Here is a 17,314-nt window from a genome sequence, read left to right as displayed (position 1 = left end):
CACTGATCCTCCACATACACAAAAAGCTGGCACAGATATTAGGAATTAACTTTAAGGCAGGGTGGTATGTGATGGAGAGAAATTTGCAAGTAAAAGTCTGCTTCATGATGTGGTGGGGGGGCACCATTACCTCTGAGTGGAAAGCCCTGCACAAGGAAGTGGACACAACCCAGTACATCACTGGCAGAAGAATCCCTACCTGTGAGAAAATCATCAAGGATCCATGCCAACCAGGATATGCTCTGTTCTCGATGCTGCCACAAGGAAAGAGGAAAAGGTACCACAAGAATTGTACCATTCCCACCATCAGACTCAATCACAGACTCATTTCAGGGCTCTTACTTTGCATATTATTTGTTACTGAATTTTCTTTTTGTATTTTTAGTCAGTGTGTTCACATTTCTCTTTCCTTGCATTTCTCTCTTCTGCTAACATCTTTATTCTTGAGTAAGTTTACATTACTGAAAAGTAGAAATTCTGCCTGGCTCATAGGAAAAAAGTGATGTCATGTATGTACAATAAATTTGAACTTGAATAATACCTCAAGAGGGCAGCCAACGTCATAAAGGACCGACCCCCCCCCATCCATTCATCCCCCCCCCCCCCATTGCCCTGGTCACAACCTCTTCTCACTACTTGCTATTGGACTCTTGACTCTCCCCTTGGAACAGTGATCATGGATTGTCTGTACCATAGTAAATCACTATTTGCACTAGGATTACCACCTCTGTTGTCTACCTTACGTATTGATTGTCTCGTCTCTTTTAATTAAATTGTTTTAGTAGTTTTTCTATATAAGTGCCCGTTTGGCTGCAGCAAGTAAGAATTGTACAATGTGTATGACAATAAACTCATTGTCATTGAAGGAGTGGTGCTTTAAAGGGGGTTTGATGTAGATCTATTGCTGATAAAAATGCAGCAATGAAAAAATTTAAGTGAATCAATATTCACGCATATTGTTCCAAATCAAAATAAGGTTTCATTATTAATCGGAATGAAATAAATGCAAAATACTGGAAATGCTGAAAAAGCAGTTGACATCAAAATCAAGAATGGTTATTCAATGCACAAACTTTATTTGGGCCTTATGAGTATTCCCCCCCCCCCCCTCCCCCAATACCCCAGGGCTCCTCCCAGCCGAGCCAGGTAAATGTCAACGCCAATGGAGCTGTTGATTCGCTAGTCGGCTGTGTTGATTGCATCAGAGTGAATGGGTCAGTGGCGCTGCAGCTCTTCGCTCGGAAAGTTGGTTCATAAGTCGTGCACCGGGCAGAAGTCCGAGTACCGTAGTGCAGTCCTAAAGCAAGCATGATGTTCGCTTTCAAGCACCTCCTCGGGCGCTCGGTGCAGCTGAGCCACAAGCGCTCTGTGCGCTCGTTTCGGTGAGTTGGCGAACTCTTGATGGCCGGGACGAGTAACACGCTTGGGGGATGGGTGGGAGCGAGGCTCGACTCGCCCCTTCCACTCCAATCCCTAATTTAGAGGTTGTTATAAATAGACTTGTATTGAGCCTATTTTGAGATTGCGGCTTCGAGACGAGTTCTGTGGTTCACGGTTTCGCCCCTCCTACGGAGACGACAAGCGAGCAACGTGTCCGTGGCCAGTCATTCTCCTTGTCTGGGGGGAGGGGCAATCATTTGAAAAATCTTACTTGCTTGCAAAATACTGTAAATAACCTTATGAAAATGTTACGGTGCAGCCAGCTTCTGTCAAAAATCACCAGTGATCATTCTAACATTTCTCCAGATTGAAGTTGATTCTGGGCTGCGGGCAAGAAGACTTTGGTGGTCCGTTTCACCCTTTTTCTTCAGTATTTAAAGTGGAGGTGGATGACTTTTGATAGCTCAACTAATAAGGGGTATGGAAAAATAGCACAGAAGAGTGTGTCCAGCCAGAATCCTATTGAATGGTGGGCCTGATCACCAATTGGTTCTCCTAATTTCTGAAACAGTATATTTTAATTTAAAGGCACAGCATGGTAACACATGGGACCAATTAACCTACTAACCCCATTTGACCCAATTCATCCATGCTGACTTGTGAATACCTTGTATATCAATCCCATCTCCCAGCACTTGAAGCAATTCAAGTGTTTAGCTGGACATTCTTAAGTGCTGTCAGTCATGCAGGTTTGCTCACTCTTTGTCACTTGTCACTCTCTTTGAGTCTCTTACCCTAAACGTGTCCTCATTTTATCTGCTGAATGAGGAAGCAATAGGAAATCTTTCCCCTTTTAAGGCCATTATTACCTCAATCAGGTCCCCTCTAATTTTCCTCCCTGGAGGGAGGAGCCCTAGTTTTTCCAGTCCATGCTCCATCATTGCAAAATTCTAATTTCTCTCCTCTGCACCTGCTCCAGAGCAATCACTTCCTTCCTATACCTTAGCCACAAGAATTGCTTGCAACATTCCACCTGAGGTCTGACCAAAGGTTCAGAAAGTTGGAATATAATCTCCTGGATTCACTGCCATAACTAATGAAAGCCAATGGTCTTTATACCCATGTTTCTTAACACTCACGAAGTCACTACTATTCAGGATGCATGTTGTAGCCTCATTAGTTCTCCCAAAATGCATCACCTCATATTTGTCTGGATTGTACTCTTTCATCAAAACATTAAAATGCTCTGCAGCCAAAGATCACCTTCCACATAATCAACAATACCACCAATCTTTGTGCCTTCTGGAAATGTACTGATCTTATTTCTCCCATCCAAGTCATTTACATATCTCTTATGGATGATACTTCTGTACTAGTACAAATGTTGAAACAGACTGCTTTATCCTGGAAGATTCTGAGTTTCTTGCAAGTTGATAGAACTGAGTTCTGACTTGGCAGATGGTAGAAAATCTTTCGTATGTAAAATGAGTCAGACCCTTCAGGGCACCCAGTCTCTTACCTGCTCTTGTAATCAAAGTGTTTATGTTTGTTTGTTTATTTATTATTTTAGACATACAATATGGTAACAAGCCCTTTTGGCCTACAAGCTCGAGCTGTCCAATCACACGCAATTGACCAACAGGATTTAACAGTGGGAGGAAACCAGACCACCTGTAGGAAACCCATGCAGACATGGAGAGAATGTTCAAACTCCTGACAGACAGTGCGTGATTTGACCCGTCGATGGCACTGCAACAGCGTTACACTAACCACTACGCTTACCGTGGCTGGTTTGGTTGATGGTGACTTCACTGAAATATTAGTGATGAGGGGTTCATTGATGATAATGCCATTGAATGTTAGACTTATCTATATTATGTAAACTAAGTTTGTCATTAACAGTCAAGTAAACCAAAGCCTGATTTGAGATCTGCAACAAAGCAAGAACAGTTGCTGCTATTTTCAGAAAAAAAAAGTAGCCCAAAAAGATCCAGCAATCTTTGTGGCAGGGATTTCACTTTTTTCAACATTAATTGTTCAAAAAGATTTTAGCCATTAGTTTGATGTCATCAGTTAAACAACAGATTAATCTGAAGAATTCACTAAATAAATATTAGCGCATACAAATAGGATTTAAGGCCAAAGCTTTACAATGCAAATTATTTTTAAAAAGACTATTCTTTTATTATCTAATATCTCAAAATAGTTAAATGAGGAAATACAGTCACATGTCAAATAATTTTTTGGGGGAGAGAGTTTGTTCAGCATTTGCTTAGTATTGCGTTAAAATCTCACCTAGACATGCAACAAATCACAACAATTGCATTTTATAAAACAACAAAGTAGGTTGTGAACACCTTGAAATCTCTAATTCAGCTGACTTCCTTCATTTCTGGGGAAGGACACTGCAGAACAGTATAGCCTGTGGGAGACAAAGGAATCGCATTAAGATCAGCAATCATGGCTGTCCCTCTCTCAGCACAATGACCGCAAAGAATGATAGCTTATTCATTATTGGGAAGATAATAACTGTGCAGGGTAGTTGAAAAGCTTTTGAGTTCGTGCCATCCTAGGTCCAATGGATTAATTTTGTTTCTGTCTTGTAACTTTAGTTATACATGGGAACGCAACAAAGAGGTGAGAAAGATGGAATTTCAGGTAAAATGCACTGGAAGTAGACAAGTCAATTAGATTCACAAGGTAGCAAAATAATAATAAATGAATTCTCTACTATTGTATATGGCCATCTATCAGTTGACAATATTTTCCATTTCAATAATAAATCTGGTCTGTTTTTTATTACTTTTCAGGAACTATATCCCACTATTTTGATTCAATAAATATAGGCAAACCTTTGATAACAATGAATAATGAAGATTTTGCTTCCTGAACACTTTGAGTGTATTTTATAGATTTGGGCTGCTGATCACAAAAATCATCTTAAACTTTTCCTGTCGCTTAACTTTTTTAAGATGTAACCTATTTCCTGTCATATTTTAAGTCTACATTGCCCACAAAGCAAGCAGTTTTGGTCAGTTCAAGCATGCTTGGCTACGCACTCATTGAAGGTGCTGCAAATGTTGTCTTGGGCCTGGGCATGCTTGGCCAGGATAGATGCAGACAGGCGATGAATGCAGCTCACATATACAGATGCTGTCTACACTGAACACATATTGATGCACATGTTCTTCAGAAATAGCATAGTGAGTGTACTTAACAATGGCATTTATTGTCTTCAGGAAGATTCAATACAGCAGAAATGTCTTGTAAATGTCACAACAGCTGCAATACATTGTTATATTTGTGGCAAGTGTACGCTTAAGGCTCAAAGATGCAGCATGCCTATGAGCTCTATTTTGGTTGTAAAATTGGTGACCAAGACAAACTCTGGGCTCCTCACATTTGTTATGCAACATGTGCAGTCAACCTCAGAGCTTGGCTCACTGTCATTGTGCGACTAAGCATGCTAAATTCAATAAAATAAAATATTTCTTCAACTTACTACATAATTTACAGCAAATGTGAAATCACCTTTGTTTTCAGCTTGAAGTTGTCTATCATAATTCCCAATTTTTTTTTCAGGGAGCAAAATGTTTGGAAAAAATTGTTATCCAGTGTAATTTATGAGTAACATAAAATTCTGATTGCAGATGTGGGCAGGTTGTACAAGGTGCTGCTGTTCTGAAAGGGCGTCATCTACTGTCTCTTAAGGATTTTAATGGAGAAGAAATCAAACAATTCTTATGGACGGCAGCTGATCTGAAAATGAGAATTAAACAGAAGGGAGAGGTAAATGGCAGATTAATGACATCACTTATACCGCCATAACAGATAATGAATTTACTTATTAATGTCTCTTCTGAACCTTTCCACTTCTTTTCATGTTGTTCATGCACTCATTTCAGGTTTTGTAGAAAAACTTTCAAGATTGATCAATCTCCATTTAGAAGGGAGGCGTGGCCATGCGAAGGACTTAGACAGGCATGTTTTGATCAAGCTCTCATGAAGAGTATCAAAAAGACAGTTAAAATTTAAAAATTAAGAATTTTTCATTAAAAAAAATGGACAAAATAAGTACTAAGAAACCAAGGTAGCCGAGAACAAAAAAAATGAAGAAATTTCTATTCAGCCAAGAACGTCGAATGAAAGCTCAAAAGGGAGCGGTGCCATAGTGGCCTCAGGACCGGTGGACCCCAGCAGAGCTAAGGGAGTCAGGAAAAGAACTAAGTATTAATGTAATACTTGTAATAATGTAAAACTTGAGTAACTGATTTGTTGACGTTTGAAAATGTAATGAGAGACATGTCTGAAAGGATGACTGAAATTAATGAAATTGTTGAAGAGTTAATGGAAAGAATGACCCAAGCAGAAATCGACTTGGTAAAAACACAAGATAAGCTAAAAACTTTGAGAAAAATGCAAAGCAATGGGAGTCGGACAGACAAGGTCTCCTGGACAAGATCGACCACATGGAGAATTTTAGCAGACGAAATAATGTCCACATTATTGGACACTGAAAGAAGGAATTGAGAGAAGAGATCTGGTGAACTTCGAATCATGGATCCCATGAGTGCTGGGAGAAGACAAATTCAGAGAAAAATTGCACACTGAAAATTGAAAGGGCTCACCGAACCCTCAGACCTAAGAGAGCCAGTGATCAGCAACCACGACCAGTCCTGGTAAGACTTTTGAGTTACCAGGAAAGGGAGACAATTCTGGGAGCAGCATATGAATACTCTAAGCAAAATAAAGGCCCACCCGAGATTGACCGTGAAAAAGTGCTATTTTTCCAAGATTTTAGTCCTACTTTGATTAAGCCAAGGAAGGAGTTTGATGATGTAAAAGGTAGAAAAGATGATATACCCGACGACTCTGAGGGTCGAAGTAGCAGAAGGTAATCAATAATTTTTCAAGACTAAGAGCGGGGTGGAAGACTTCCTGCGAGGTTTATGAAAAGGCTAAGGTTGCCAAGGAGGAAGACTGTGAAAAACTAGGTGCTTTTAAGCTGCAGCACTGGGTAGCCCTCCTGAGACTCAGGTGTGATTAGTGGGGAAAAGGTACATCAAATTATGATGATGAACCCTTTATGAAAGATATTTTTAAAAACAGCAGAGGGAAGACAAAATATATTGGTTGGAGGAGATTTTAATTTCTTTTTAGATCCAATACTGGATAAATCAGCCAGAACAGTAACAAGGGCAAAAACTGCAAAAACAATGTTATCATCTATGAAGGATTTAAATTTGATTGCTTTATGGAGGCAGTTTAATCACATAGAAAGAGACTATTTATTCTACTCAAGGGTACATAATTCCCATACAAAGATTGATTCGTTTTTAATGTCTGCCCAGTTTAAAAAGTAGAGTGATGAAAATGGAATATTTGGTGAGACTTTTATCAGATCATTTACCATTAACTTTAACTATTGCAATAATGGAAAAACAATGTGTAAAGATGGCACCTCAATGCCACACTATTGAAAAGGAAGGACTTTTGTGAATTTATTAAGAGACAGATAGAACTTCAGTGAAACTAACCTTTCTTCTACTGATAACAGCTTTTTAATATGGGATATGCTTAAAGCTTATCGAAGAGTACAAATGATTTCTCATACAAAAAAATCTTGAGAGAATATGCTACAGAACTGGATGGTCTAGAGCAGTGGTTCTCATCCTTTTTGTTTCCACTCACATACCATTTTTAAGTAATTCCTATGTCATAGGTGCTCTGTGATTAGTAAAAAATTGCTTAAGGTGGTATGTGAGTAGAAAGAAAAAGGTTGAGAACCACTGGTCTAGAGAAACAAACCAGATTCTTCTGTGTGTGTGTGTGTGTGTGTGTGTGTGTGTGTGTGTGTGTGTGTTGTGCCACTGCAAAATGGCAAGCTGGAAGGCTTGTTGAAAAACCTCATTTTGAAGATGGGTTGTGAGTTCTGAGTTCAGCCTGTCAAAACTTTTTTGTCCTTACAAGAGGAAATAGCTGGCTAGAGTGTTTCTCCTGAAATAAGGGAAACAAGAGGAGCTCTGTGATGTCCTAGAAGAAGAGGTTATCATTTAGAAAAACCATGATGGAGCAAGTTTCATCTGCAAGACACTGAAGTGACTGATTGGAGGAAATCAGTTTGTGTCTGTCCAAAGAGCAAGATATATCTCTCTGAAACCAACAAGAACCTTCCTGAGCAGTAATTATTTAATCTTAAACACCAGAGCCTGGTGAAGATTCATAAATGTTTAAGTCTGTGCACAGTAGAAGAATTGCCTGAGACCGGTGAAATTGGAGAAGTGAATGATTGGACTGTGAAACAAAGAACTTTCTTGAACATATACACATTCCATACACGTGTGCTTAGAATTAGAAGGGGGTTAAGTTAATAGTAATAAGTTAAAGTTTGATCTTGTTATTATGTTTAAAGAAAATTAAAAGCAAATTTTGTTTAAGTAACCATTTGCCTTGGTGAATTTCTATTGCTTCTGGGTTTTGGAGTCCTTTGAGCTCGTAACAGGTTGTATAAATTAAAATTTGAAATATCAAAAATGTGTTTTAGATGTGGAATAGAAATAGGAACGTTTGTACATGTGTAGTGCCAGTTGATGAAGTAGACAAAGACGATGCGGTCAAACAATATTCATGGCTTTTATTAGCAGAAACTTATGGTACAATAATGAAAGACAATGGGTGCAGACACAGTTATACCCAAGGGGAGTGTCTTTAATGGTAGAGATGATGCACAGCCAATGTTAGTACAGCAAGGCTCACCAGAGGGGAGACAGGAGGCTGAGCAGAGATTCACCACAACATACTAGGTGGTCGTATGTGAAGGTGAGACCTTTCTGGCAGGATATTTCAGAAATATTAACAAGGATAACGGGGTGGCCTTCATGGATGACCTGGAGCTTTATCTTTTGGGCACCTATAATAAAATAAGCAATAAATTAAATTATTTGTTAAAATAGTCTTAGCAGTGGCTATTACTTGGAAATCCGCATCCCGTCTACGTAGAGCACAATGGACTGCTGAGCTGAATAGTTGCATACCTATGGAAAAAATTACATAGAACTTAAAGAACAAATATGACATTTATTAAGATATGGTGGCTTATTTGGATCATATAGGGGCAAAATTGTAATTATAAATAAAATAATAAAAAGGATAATAATAAATGTTGCGATAGTATAAATGCAACTGACTTCCCCATATAGAATTTTTGATCACATAAAAGCGAGCCCTGATGGTGTATGGATTTAGACTGTAAAGAAAATGTCTGAGAGTTTTTCTTTGTATATTTATGGAAAAATTTTTTTTTAAATCTCCATTTAGAAGAGCAATATTCATTTTTCCATCATCTTAATCTTGTTTTAAAAAAAAATTAAAAAAAAAATATAGAAAGGAAGTTCATCAACTTGAATTGTGATCTGATGGAGGTACCAAGTACACAATACCTAAAGGTCTATGAGAAGCTGTGTCATAAATTGTTTTGGTTACTCCAGTATAATTCATTACAGAGGCCAAATCCAAAAATCAGCAGAAATTGAATTTAAAGTTAACTATACTTGGATATTGTTAATTTTGTGCATTGCCAATATATGCTCTCATTGAATGTTGTGCAGACAGTGCAAAAGATAAACTCTTAGAAACACGGTTGAGTTGGAATTTGTTTCTTGCTGTTCACTTTTTCTTCCAGTAAATATATTGTCAATATTTTCTGCTGCTACTTGCATTGAGATTTCATCCAGTAAAACTTGCAATTTTATTTGCTTTTGCTTCCCATCCTTGTGAAAGATCCTCCCTTTGCTTCAAGGAAAATCGATTGCTATGATATTTGAAAAGAGAAGCACCAGGACGAGAATATCTACTGAAACAGGTAACTGATTTCTCTTCACAAACAAAAGCTGCCTTTGACTTTGTCCAAAATGACTATATGCATATTCTAGATGATATCTAATCACAGAATAGATTTTTTTAACATTAATAAAAATGTGATCGAAGACCTTTAATTAAGAACCATCAGCAAAAAAGTAGAAAAATTATTTCCAATCAATAACTTTGAATGCAAGTAAAATGGAAGATTAAGACTGAGTAGACATTTGTGAATACTGATGATTAACATATCTGTAAAAGCCACACTGCAGACACGAGCACATTTTCATGTGAAATTAAACAAGAAATATTCTGGTTTTTATTTTAACCCTTTCCGTACCTGAATATCTGAGTATATCTCAAGGTAAATAGTTACCACAAACTCAATATGGACTAGTGATTAAAACTCAGAACCGAACAGACCACTATGCCGGACACTCAGAATTGGCTCTTCTAGCATTTAGTTAACCATTGTTCAGGGGCATGAATGCGATGTGGGTTTTGTCAGATCATAAATTAATGCTAATCCCTATTGATTAGATAGTGGGGAGCCATTGTGAAAGTACCCTCACATTGGAAAGTTCCAGGATTTCGATCGAGTAAAGATTAAGTATCAATGATATGTTACCATGTCAGGTTGACTTAAGGAAAGTCGACCATTGTGGCCCAGAGCAGAAATCTTCTGGATGATGTATTTATTGGCAGGTCAATTATATAAATATTAAATAAATATGGGAACAGAATCCTGCAGTGACTATTTTTTTGTTTTCTCCAAGTGAATCAATCTGCACTCTGAAATATCTGCCTCAATATTAGGTCAATTACATCATTTATTGTTAGACAACATTAGTGGGAGAAAAATAGTTATCAATGTTTTGAGTCGAAATCCTTCATTTTTGGTGAAGGATTCTGACCCGAAATGTCAAAAATTATTTTTCTCCCACTGATGTTGCTAGACCCATAGAGAGTTCTTCCGGCAAGTCAATCAAGTCACCTTTATTTCTGCACAGTAAAGACAAGATGGCGTTTCTCCTGGACCACGAGCATAGTTATATAAATATCAGTTAGAATAGAAGTTAAACACATTGAAATATTAAAATTATCAGTCACATACAGTACAAGTCCATGATACATTATCCACATATGTTCTGGGAATTCAGGAGCCTGATGGCTTGGGGGAATAAACTATTGCCCAATCTGGACACAAGGACCTGAAGTACTCCCTACCAAATGACTGAAGGGAGAACAGTTTTTGTGAGGGGTGTGTGGAGTCCTTCACCATGTTTATTGCCTTTTGCCTGCATCGAGTGTTGTAGATGTCCTTCATGGTGGGAAGAGAGTCCCCAATAGTCTTTTCCACTGACTTCACTATCCTCTGCAGGGCTTTGTGGTCCAAAGTGGTATAACTTCCAAATGAGGTGGTGGTGCACAGGATGCTCTCAATACATCCTCTGTAGAATGTAGTGAGGATGGAGGGTGGAAGATGAACTTTCCTTAGCCTTTGCAGGAAGTAGAAGTGTTTCTGGGCTTTCTTGGCTATGGAGCTGGTGTTAAGAGTCCAGGGGAGATTCTCCAGCAAGTGCAAACCAAGGAACTTGATACTCTTGACAAACTCAACAGTCAAGCAGTCAATGGCCAGCAAAGCGTGGTCCCCCCAGGCCATCCTGGTTGACAACCATCTCTTGTTTTATTAACATACAGATTGTTGGATGTGCACCACTTTGTTAGCTTACAGAGATGAGGTGCAGTCGCTAATACCTCTTTCTGTGGCCCACCACAGTCGTGTCATCAGCAAACTTGATGATGTGGTTCAAGCCGTGTTTAGCTACACAGTTGTGGGTCAGCAGAGTGAACAGTAGTGCACTAAATGCGCAGCCCGAGGAGCCTCAGTGTGATGGTCTTGGAAGTGCTGTAACTGATCCAGACTGCTTGAGGTCTCCCCAACAGGATGTCAAGAATCCAATTGCAAAGGGTGGTGTTTAGACCCAGGCTCAACTTTCTTATCAGATACTGAGGAATGATTGTGTTTAATGCCGATCTGAAGTCAATAAACAGCAATCGAACAGTCGAGTCCTTACTTTTCAGGTGGGTGAGGGCTAGATCGAGGGCGGTGGCGAATGCATCATCCATAGAGCAATTGGATCTGTATGTGAACTGCAGCTTGATGTGTACTATGATTAGCCTCTTGAAGCACTCATGATGATGGACGTGAGTGCGACAAGGTGGTAGTCATTAAGGCAGGAGACAGACAACTTCTTCAGCATGGGAACAATGGTGGCGGCTTTGAAGCTCTGAAGCAGATTGCAGTATTGGAATGAGCAACCAAAAAAGGTCCCTTGGTTTGGCTGTTTATTAGCCTTTGGGAAGCAAATGAGTTTAGACATGTACTAGATGTCTGGCTTTCTTTCTTCATTGGTAAAGAAGCGAGTCAGACAAAACTAAGCAGATGCAAGTTATTTTAGAAATTCTGGAAGGATATCATTTTGATGCTATGGAATACTCTGTCTAGCTCCAGAACGGTGAAATGGTTTCTCAATTCATCCAAATTGCTGGTGTAAGTGTTCCAATTCAGACCAATTCCATTCACATGCCATGCTTGTTCTTGCTAAGCTGCACAAATTTAATTTTCAAACTCATCTTTATTTTCAAATTGCTTCATAACCTTTTGCCTCCTTATTTCTAATCTCCAATTTTACAAGTTGTATCTGTTCTTTCATTTGTGGTCTTTTGATTGTCTCAGTTTTAATTTCTGTACCTAGTTGTGTGTCTTCAGATGACCAGCCTTGACGTCTGGATACATTTTCATCACTAGAGATGTTCCTTAGGATTATGTTTGCAAGAGGTATTGCATTATGTAGTCTGGCATAAAATTATGTTTAATAATGGTCTAGTTAACATCTTAGCATGTTTTACCATGTTACAGGGGCTAAATTTTTTCTTTCCATTCACATACCATTTTAAGTAATCCCTATGCCATTGGTGCTCTGAGATTAGTCGGGGATTGCTTAAGGTGGTATGTGGGTGGGAATGGATGGTTGAGAATCACTGCTCTAGACCCAATTGATACTGAAATATTTTGCTTGAGAAAAATTGTCATTGGCTCATTTCCTTTGGAGCTACGAAACCGTGCACATAACAAGTCAATTAGGTCTGATTAAAACAATGGTTTTCAACCTTTTTCTTTCCACCCACATACCACCTTAAGCAATCCCTTACTAATCACAGAGCAGCTATGGCATAGGGAATACTTAGTGGTATTTGAGTGGAAAGGAAAAGGTTGATAACCATTGGGCTAAATAAAAGCAGGTTACTGTTTATTTTTATCAAGTTTATTGTACTGGAATCCTCTAAGTATTCTAGGCTGCTGCCTTGAAAAGCAACTAAAGTACCTTTGTCAGATTTTTTGACATTTTAGTTTTGCTTGGCTAATACAGATTTTTTAAATTGTGTTATTGATTCAGTAGATTATAGGTGTCTGCAGATCTTTCGTTGTAATATCTGATAGGTTTGCACCCTTTAAAATAACCAACTAACCTGCAGTCCCCGAACAAAATAAATAAATACCAGCTCAAGACATTCTTTAATTTGTGGTTATCTAGTTGCTGATTAACAACATTTTAAAATACAGCTCCAAACCATTTAATAGAAACCTTGAAACATTATTTGTCTATTTCACAAAGGTAACAGAATCCTGCCTGAGCAAACAATTAAATCATTTACTTATCAGGCTGTGAGTCAACTTTGAAAGGATGAAGAGCACGCCAAGGTAAAAAGGCAAATGTTTCAGTTTGATTCCTGAGGTGACTTTTTAACTGCATGCTTGCATTACTCTAGCTTTGGAAAAGCAGAGGTGTGTGCATGCATGTTTTTTTTTCTTTTGGATGAACTAAAACAAAAATATTTTAAAATGTATCTCGTTTATCATGCAAATTTTTTGTGTCTAGTCTGCCTACCAAAAAAATTGAATTCCTTTATATAGTGTTTGAAACCATTGTCAAATTTTTATATTTGGAGGATGACCATTTTTATGTAGACAAGGTGACAGGCAATTTATACACATCAAAGTTTCACATATCACCAGAATAATAAACCATGATACTTTATTCTGCTGTTGATACAAATATAACTGATAAATGTCAACAAATGATGAAGAATGTACACCTGAACCTATTTTGCCCAATTTAATGCATTTCTGAAAGATGGCAATCACTCTCACTCCTGTGCTAAACTGCTTAATGTTGAGCAGTTAGGTCCCGGAAATGAACTTGAATGCTCAAAATTGTGCTTGTCTGGTATTGCTTTAAAGAGATAGAAAATGTAAGAAAAAATGGAGAGAGAGAGTCAGAAGTATATGTGGCTGAGGTATATAGAGATGGGACACAAAAACAAGGCCTTAGAGCATGGATGGAGAAACTGTACAAAATATTGGAAACAAAAACTTCTTTAGAGAATTTGGGAGTACAGAATAGGAGGCTGCAATCGAGTGCAATCAGAGTGAGATAGATTCTGCCATTGTAGGAAACACAGGTTTTCCATTTTATTTCATGGGAGCAATCGAATGGGAACTCGACTACCTTAGATAATTATATCCAGTCTTTCTTCTTCTTTGGCTTGGCTTCGCGGACGAAGATTTATGGAGGGGTATGTCCACGTCTGCAACAGGCTCGTTGGTGACTGACAAGTCCGATGTGGGACAGGCAGGCACGGTTGCAAGGGAAAATTGGTTGGTTGGGGTTGGGTGTTGGGTTTTTTTCCTCCTTTGTCTTTTGTCAGTGAGGTGGGCTCTGCGGTCTTCTTCAAAGGAGGTTGCAGCCCACTGAACTGTGAGGCGCCAAGATGCACGGTTTGAGGCGATATCAGCCCACTGGCGGTGGTCAATGTGGCAGGCACCAAGAGATTTCTTTAAGCAGTCCTTGTACCTCTTCTTTTGTGCACCTCTGTCTCGGTGGCCAGTGGAGAGCCTACCATAGAACACGATCTTGGGAAGGTGATGGTCCTCCATTCTGGAGACATGACCCACCCAGTGCAGATGGGTCTTCAGCAGCGGGGATTCGATGCTTGCGGACTTTGCCAGCTCAAGTACTTCGATGTTGGTGATGAAGTCATTCCAATGAATGTTGAGGATGGAGCGGAGACAGCGCTGATGGAAGCGTTCTAGGAGCCGTAGGTGATGCCAGTAGAGGACCATGATTCAGAGCTGAACAGGAGCGTGGGTATGACAACGGCTCTGGAAAAACAATCACCTGAAGAAACACACAAAGATCAACGTGTACAGAGCTGTTGTCATACCCACGCTCCTATATCCAGTATATGTCAGTATAATGCCATAAAGATTCTCTGACATACAAACTGAAGGACATCTTTTTCAGTCTCCATGCGGTGGAAGTTACTCATTTCAAATGATCAAGCCAATTACTGTATCTATTTAACTGATCTGCAAACTGCACCTGTCATTGGAAACTTGATCCATGAAGGAAATTGCTGGTTCTATTCCTAGATGGATCAAAACTAATGAAACCCACTGCTGAACATTGAGGATGAATGACATCGCGATTCCAAAAAGAGTAGTTTTCTTTGATTTTGTTTGAAACTTGTAGAATTGAAAGCATACTATTGACTTGGCTAGAAAATTGGCTGAGTAGCAAGAGACAGAAGCTAGTACTAATGGGCAAGCACTTAGTGTTGAGCTGCATATACCCACTTTATTAATTAGCAACCAATGGCAGAATTGAAGTGAACTTATCCAATCCTAATAATTACATAATATAGCTAGAAGTACAAAAGAACAAAGATATTCGTTGAATAGACCAATGACCAAATGGACCAGTTTAAAATATGAAGTCATACTCTTCAGACATAACAAAAAGATAGACAGTACACTTTACTCTTAATCTAAAGATAAAAGCTATACAGGACAAAAGAAACAGGGAGGTTTTTTGCATATTGTCATTAAGTAAAAGACTATCAGATTGCTGGTACGAGCAGAATGGTATATTACAAGTATAACAGCCTTTATTTTGTGTGAATAGCTTTGAATAAACTGTTGGAAGATGTGTTGTGATTGGTAACATTCTAAATGGACTCCAGGACTTGTACAGGATTTTATTCCCTGAAACTTCAGATTGGAAAGTGAATTCATTGCAATTTCAAGATGTCTAGTGTACCCAACAAAAAGGTATCATGAGGAAGGGAAGTTGCTTCAGTGGTTAACAACTATAGGACTTCTGATGTGCTCATTCTTAAAAGCAGAACATGGTGTCAATTGCTTTCAGAATTTTAAATTAATCCCAGGAGCATTCTCTGCAGACCCTGAAAATATCCCAGAGGATGGATCCTGCTATGTGGAAAGATGGTAGAGACAAAGGTTCTTATCACATTTCAAATGTATTGTCACATGTACCCAGGTACAAAGAAAAAGTTTGTTTTATGAGCAGTCCAGCTGATCAACCCATATATTGTACAGCAGTTAAAAACACAGTGTAGAGCACCGAGTTACAGAGCTAGATCACTCAGAACCCAGCAAGGGAAACATCATTTTACTAGGTGAGATTGATTCAGGAGTCTGATAATGGCAAGGAAAAAAACATCCTTGTATATGGATCATGAATATTCTCAATGGGAGCAGGTGAAAAGAATGTGATGAGTCTTAATATGCTGCTTTCTTTTCCGAGTAGATGGAGACTAGGGGTGGGGGCGTTGTGCAATGATCTGAGCTACTTTCACAACTCTTAAAGAACTAGGAGGCATGACTTAAATTAAAGGAGGCATGGCCTGTGGGGCTACAGATTCTCTGCAGGATTGTAAATTTGGATCGGGGAGTTCTTCCTCAAAAAGTGCAGATGCTATCCTCACATATCATAAATTTTCAGTGATTGTCGTCCTCAAATCCTCTGTGCAGATTCATGTCTTCAGTTTGTACTGCATCTGTTTGAAACAGTAAGATTCATAAACCCATTCCAGATCAATATTGTGTGTAAACCGCAGGTATGGTTTCAACATTTAGGTTGCTACCTGTTTGACGTGATTGACTATTAAATAAGCCAATGCCTGAACTGAGAGACCCAGGAAAAGAGACGTTTGGCTTCCTGCCTCTGCAAGTGGTTGGCACATAATCAAGAGAAAAAGAATGTAGCTTTGGGCCAGCTAGTTTTAGTGAATTTCTAAATGAAAAGTATAGAAATCTCAAGAACCACTACAGTATGAAAAGCTTTCTTATTTTTCCGATTGTGGAAATGAAGATCAAAATTCACTTTGGGTTCAATTTAAATTAGTAAATGAATCTGCTGTTTGGTCTTGTCCAATCAGAAAGAACAGTTAAGAGGAATGCGTGGGGTACAGCAATGTATTTCAGAGTTTCAGTTTCATTGTTGTAGAACTGAGGGAACATGATTGTACGAGTAGATATTGGACAATTTCAGAGACCATAGACTACACTGGATTCCTTTATTAAAATTAGTATCTCTGAGACAAAGTGGGATTTTTTTTCTCCGCACTAAATACTTTGGCAACATATAATTGGAATGAGAAGAAATCATAACTGAAGGTTGTATTGTGCGACATTTGTTGTTTTGAAGCTTCAATCTGAATATTTTCTTTGATAATTTGCAGCTCTTTTTCCATTCTAAAGCAATTTTAATAGAGTTTGCAGTGAACAAAGAAAGCATTATGGGATTTTTTAAAAAAATCACAGGTCATGCAATTTAAGACTCCGCTATTTGATCACACTCTAGAGGTAGTCTTTGAAATGAATTCCAATGTGCCAAATAGCCCAGGTGCAGAAATTTTCTTCATGTGGCATGGCAACGACTCCAGGAATTGATGATTACTAGAAACTGCAGAAGAAGATTTGATTGAATTAATTTACTGGAAAAGATTGTACTTTTAAGTGATGGTACAAACTTTCTGGGTTCAGCAAATTAATAATAAATTGCAAACTGTGTTTTTGTATGAGAGTAAAAGCCTAGTGCTGCATGTTTTGGATTTTTAGGGGGGAAAGTGGAGAGTTTGTCTCTCCCTAATTCCATCTAATTATTTAAAAATGACCTGTCAATGCCTCAAATTTTGTGCTAGCCAAAAA

The 17,314-nt window shown here is 38.6% G+C and overlaps 2 protein-coding genes across 3 annotated transcripts in view; one reads left to right on the top strand and one right to left on the bottom strand.

Moving 5' to 3' along the window:
• The window catches only part of LOC138738691 (X-linked retinitis pigmentosa GTPase regulator-like), an 82,705-nt gene extending 82,215 nt beyond the window's left edge, over positions 1 to 490 (bottom strand). The window contains exon 1 of the mRNA XM_069889397.1: positions 200 to 490. The gene's annotated coding sequence lies outside the window, so the exon portion shown is untranslated. The remainder of the gene's footprint in view (positions 1 to 199) is intronic.
• Positions 1 to 17,314, top strand: part of otc (ornithine transcarbamylase) — a 64,121-nt gene that overhangs the window by 17,625 nt on the left and 29,182 nt on the right. Inside the window, exons 1-3 of one of the 2 annotated variants that reach the window (XM_069889402.1) lie at positions 1,179 to 1,382; positions 5,031 to 5,169; positions 9,160 to 9,241. In XM_069889402.1, the coding sequence (XP_069745503.1) occupies positions 1,309 to 1,382; positions 5,031 to 5,169; positions 9,160 to 9,241 (295 nt within the window). In that variant the 5' untranslated portion in view covers positions 1,179 to 1,308. Of the gene's footprint in view, positions 1 to 1,178; positions 1,383 to 5,030; positions 5,170 to 9,159; positions 9,242 to 17,314 lie in introns of those variants that run through there. The other variant, XM_069889404.1, reaches the window with a different exon arrangement.

The sequence above is a fragment of the Narcine bancroftii genome, chromosome 7, assembly GCF_036971445.1.
Source record: "Narcine bancroftii isolate sNarBan1 chromosome 7, sNarBan1.hap1, whole genome shotgun sequence".
NCBI classification, from domain to species: Eukaryota; Metazoa; Chordata; class Chondrichthyes; order Torpediniformes; family Narcinidae; genus Narcine; species Narcine bancroftii.
This window is presented reverse-complemented; position numbering and strand designations above follow the sequence as displayed.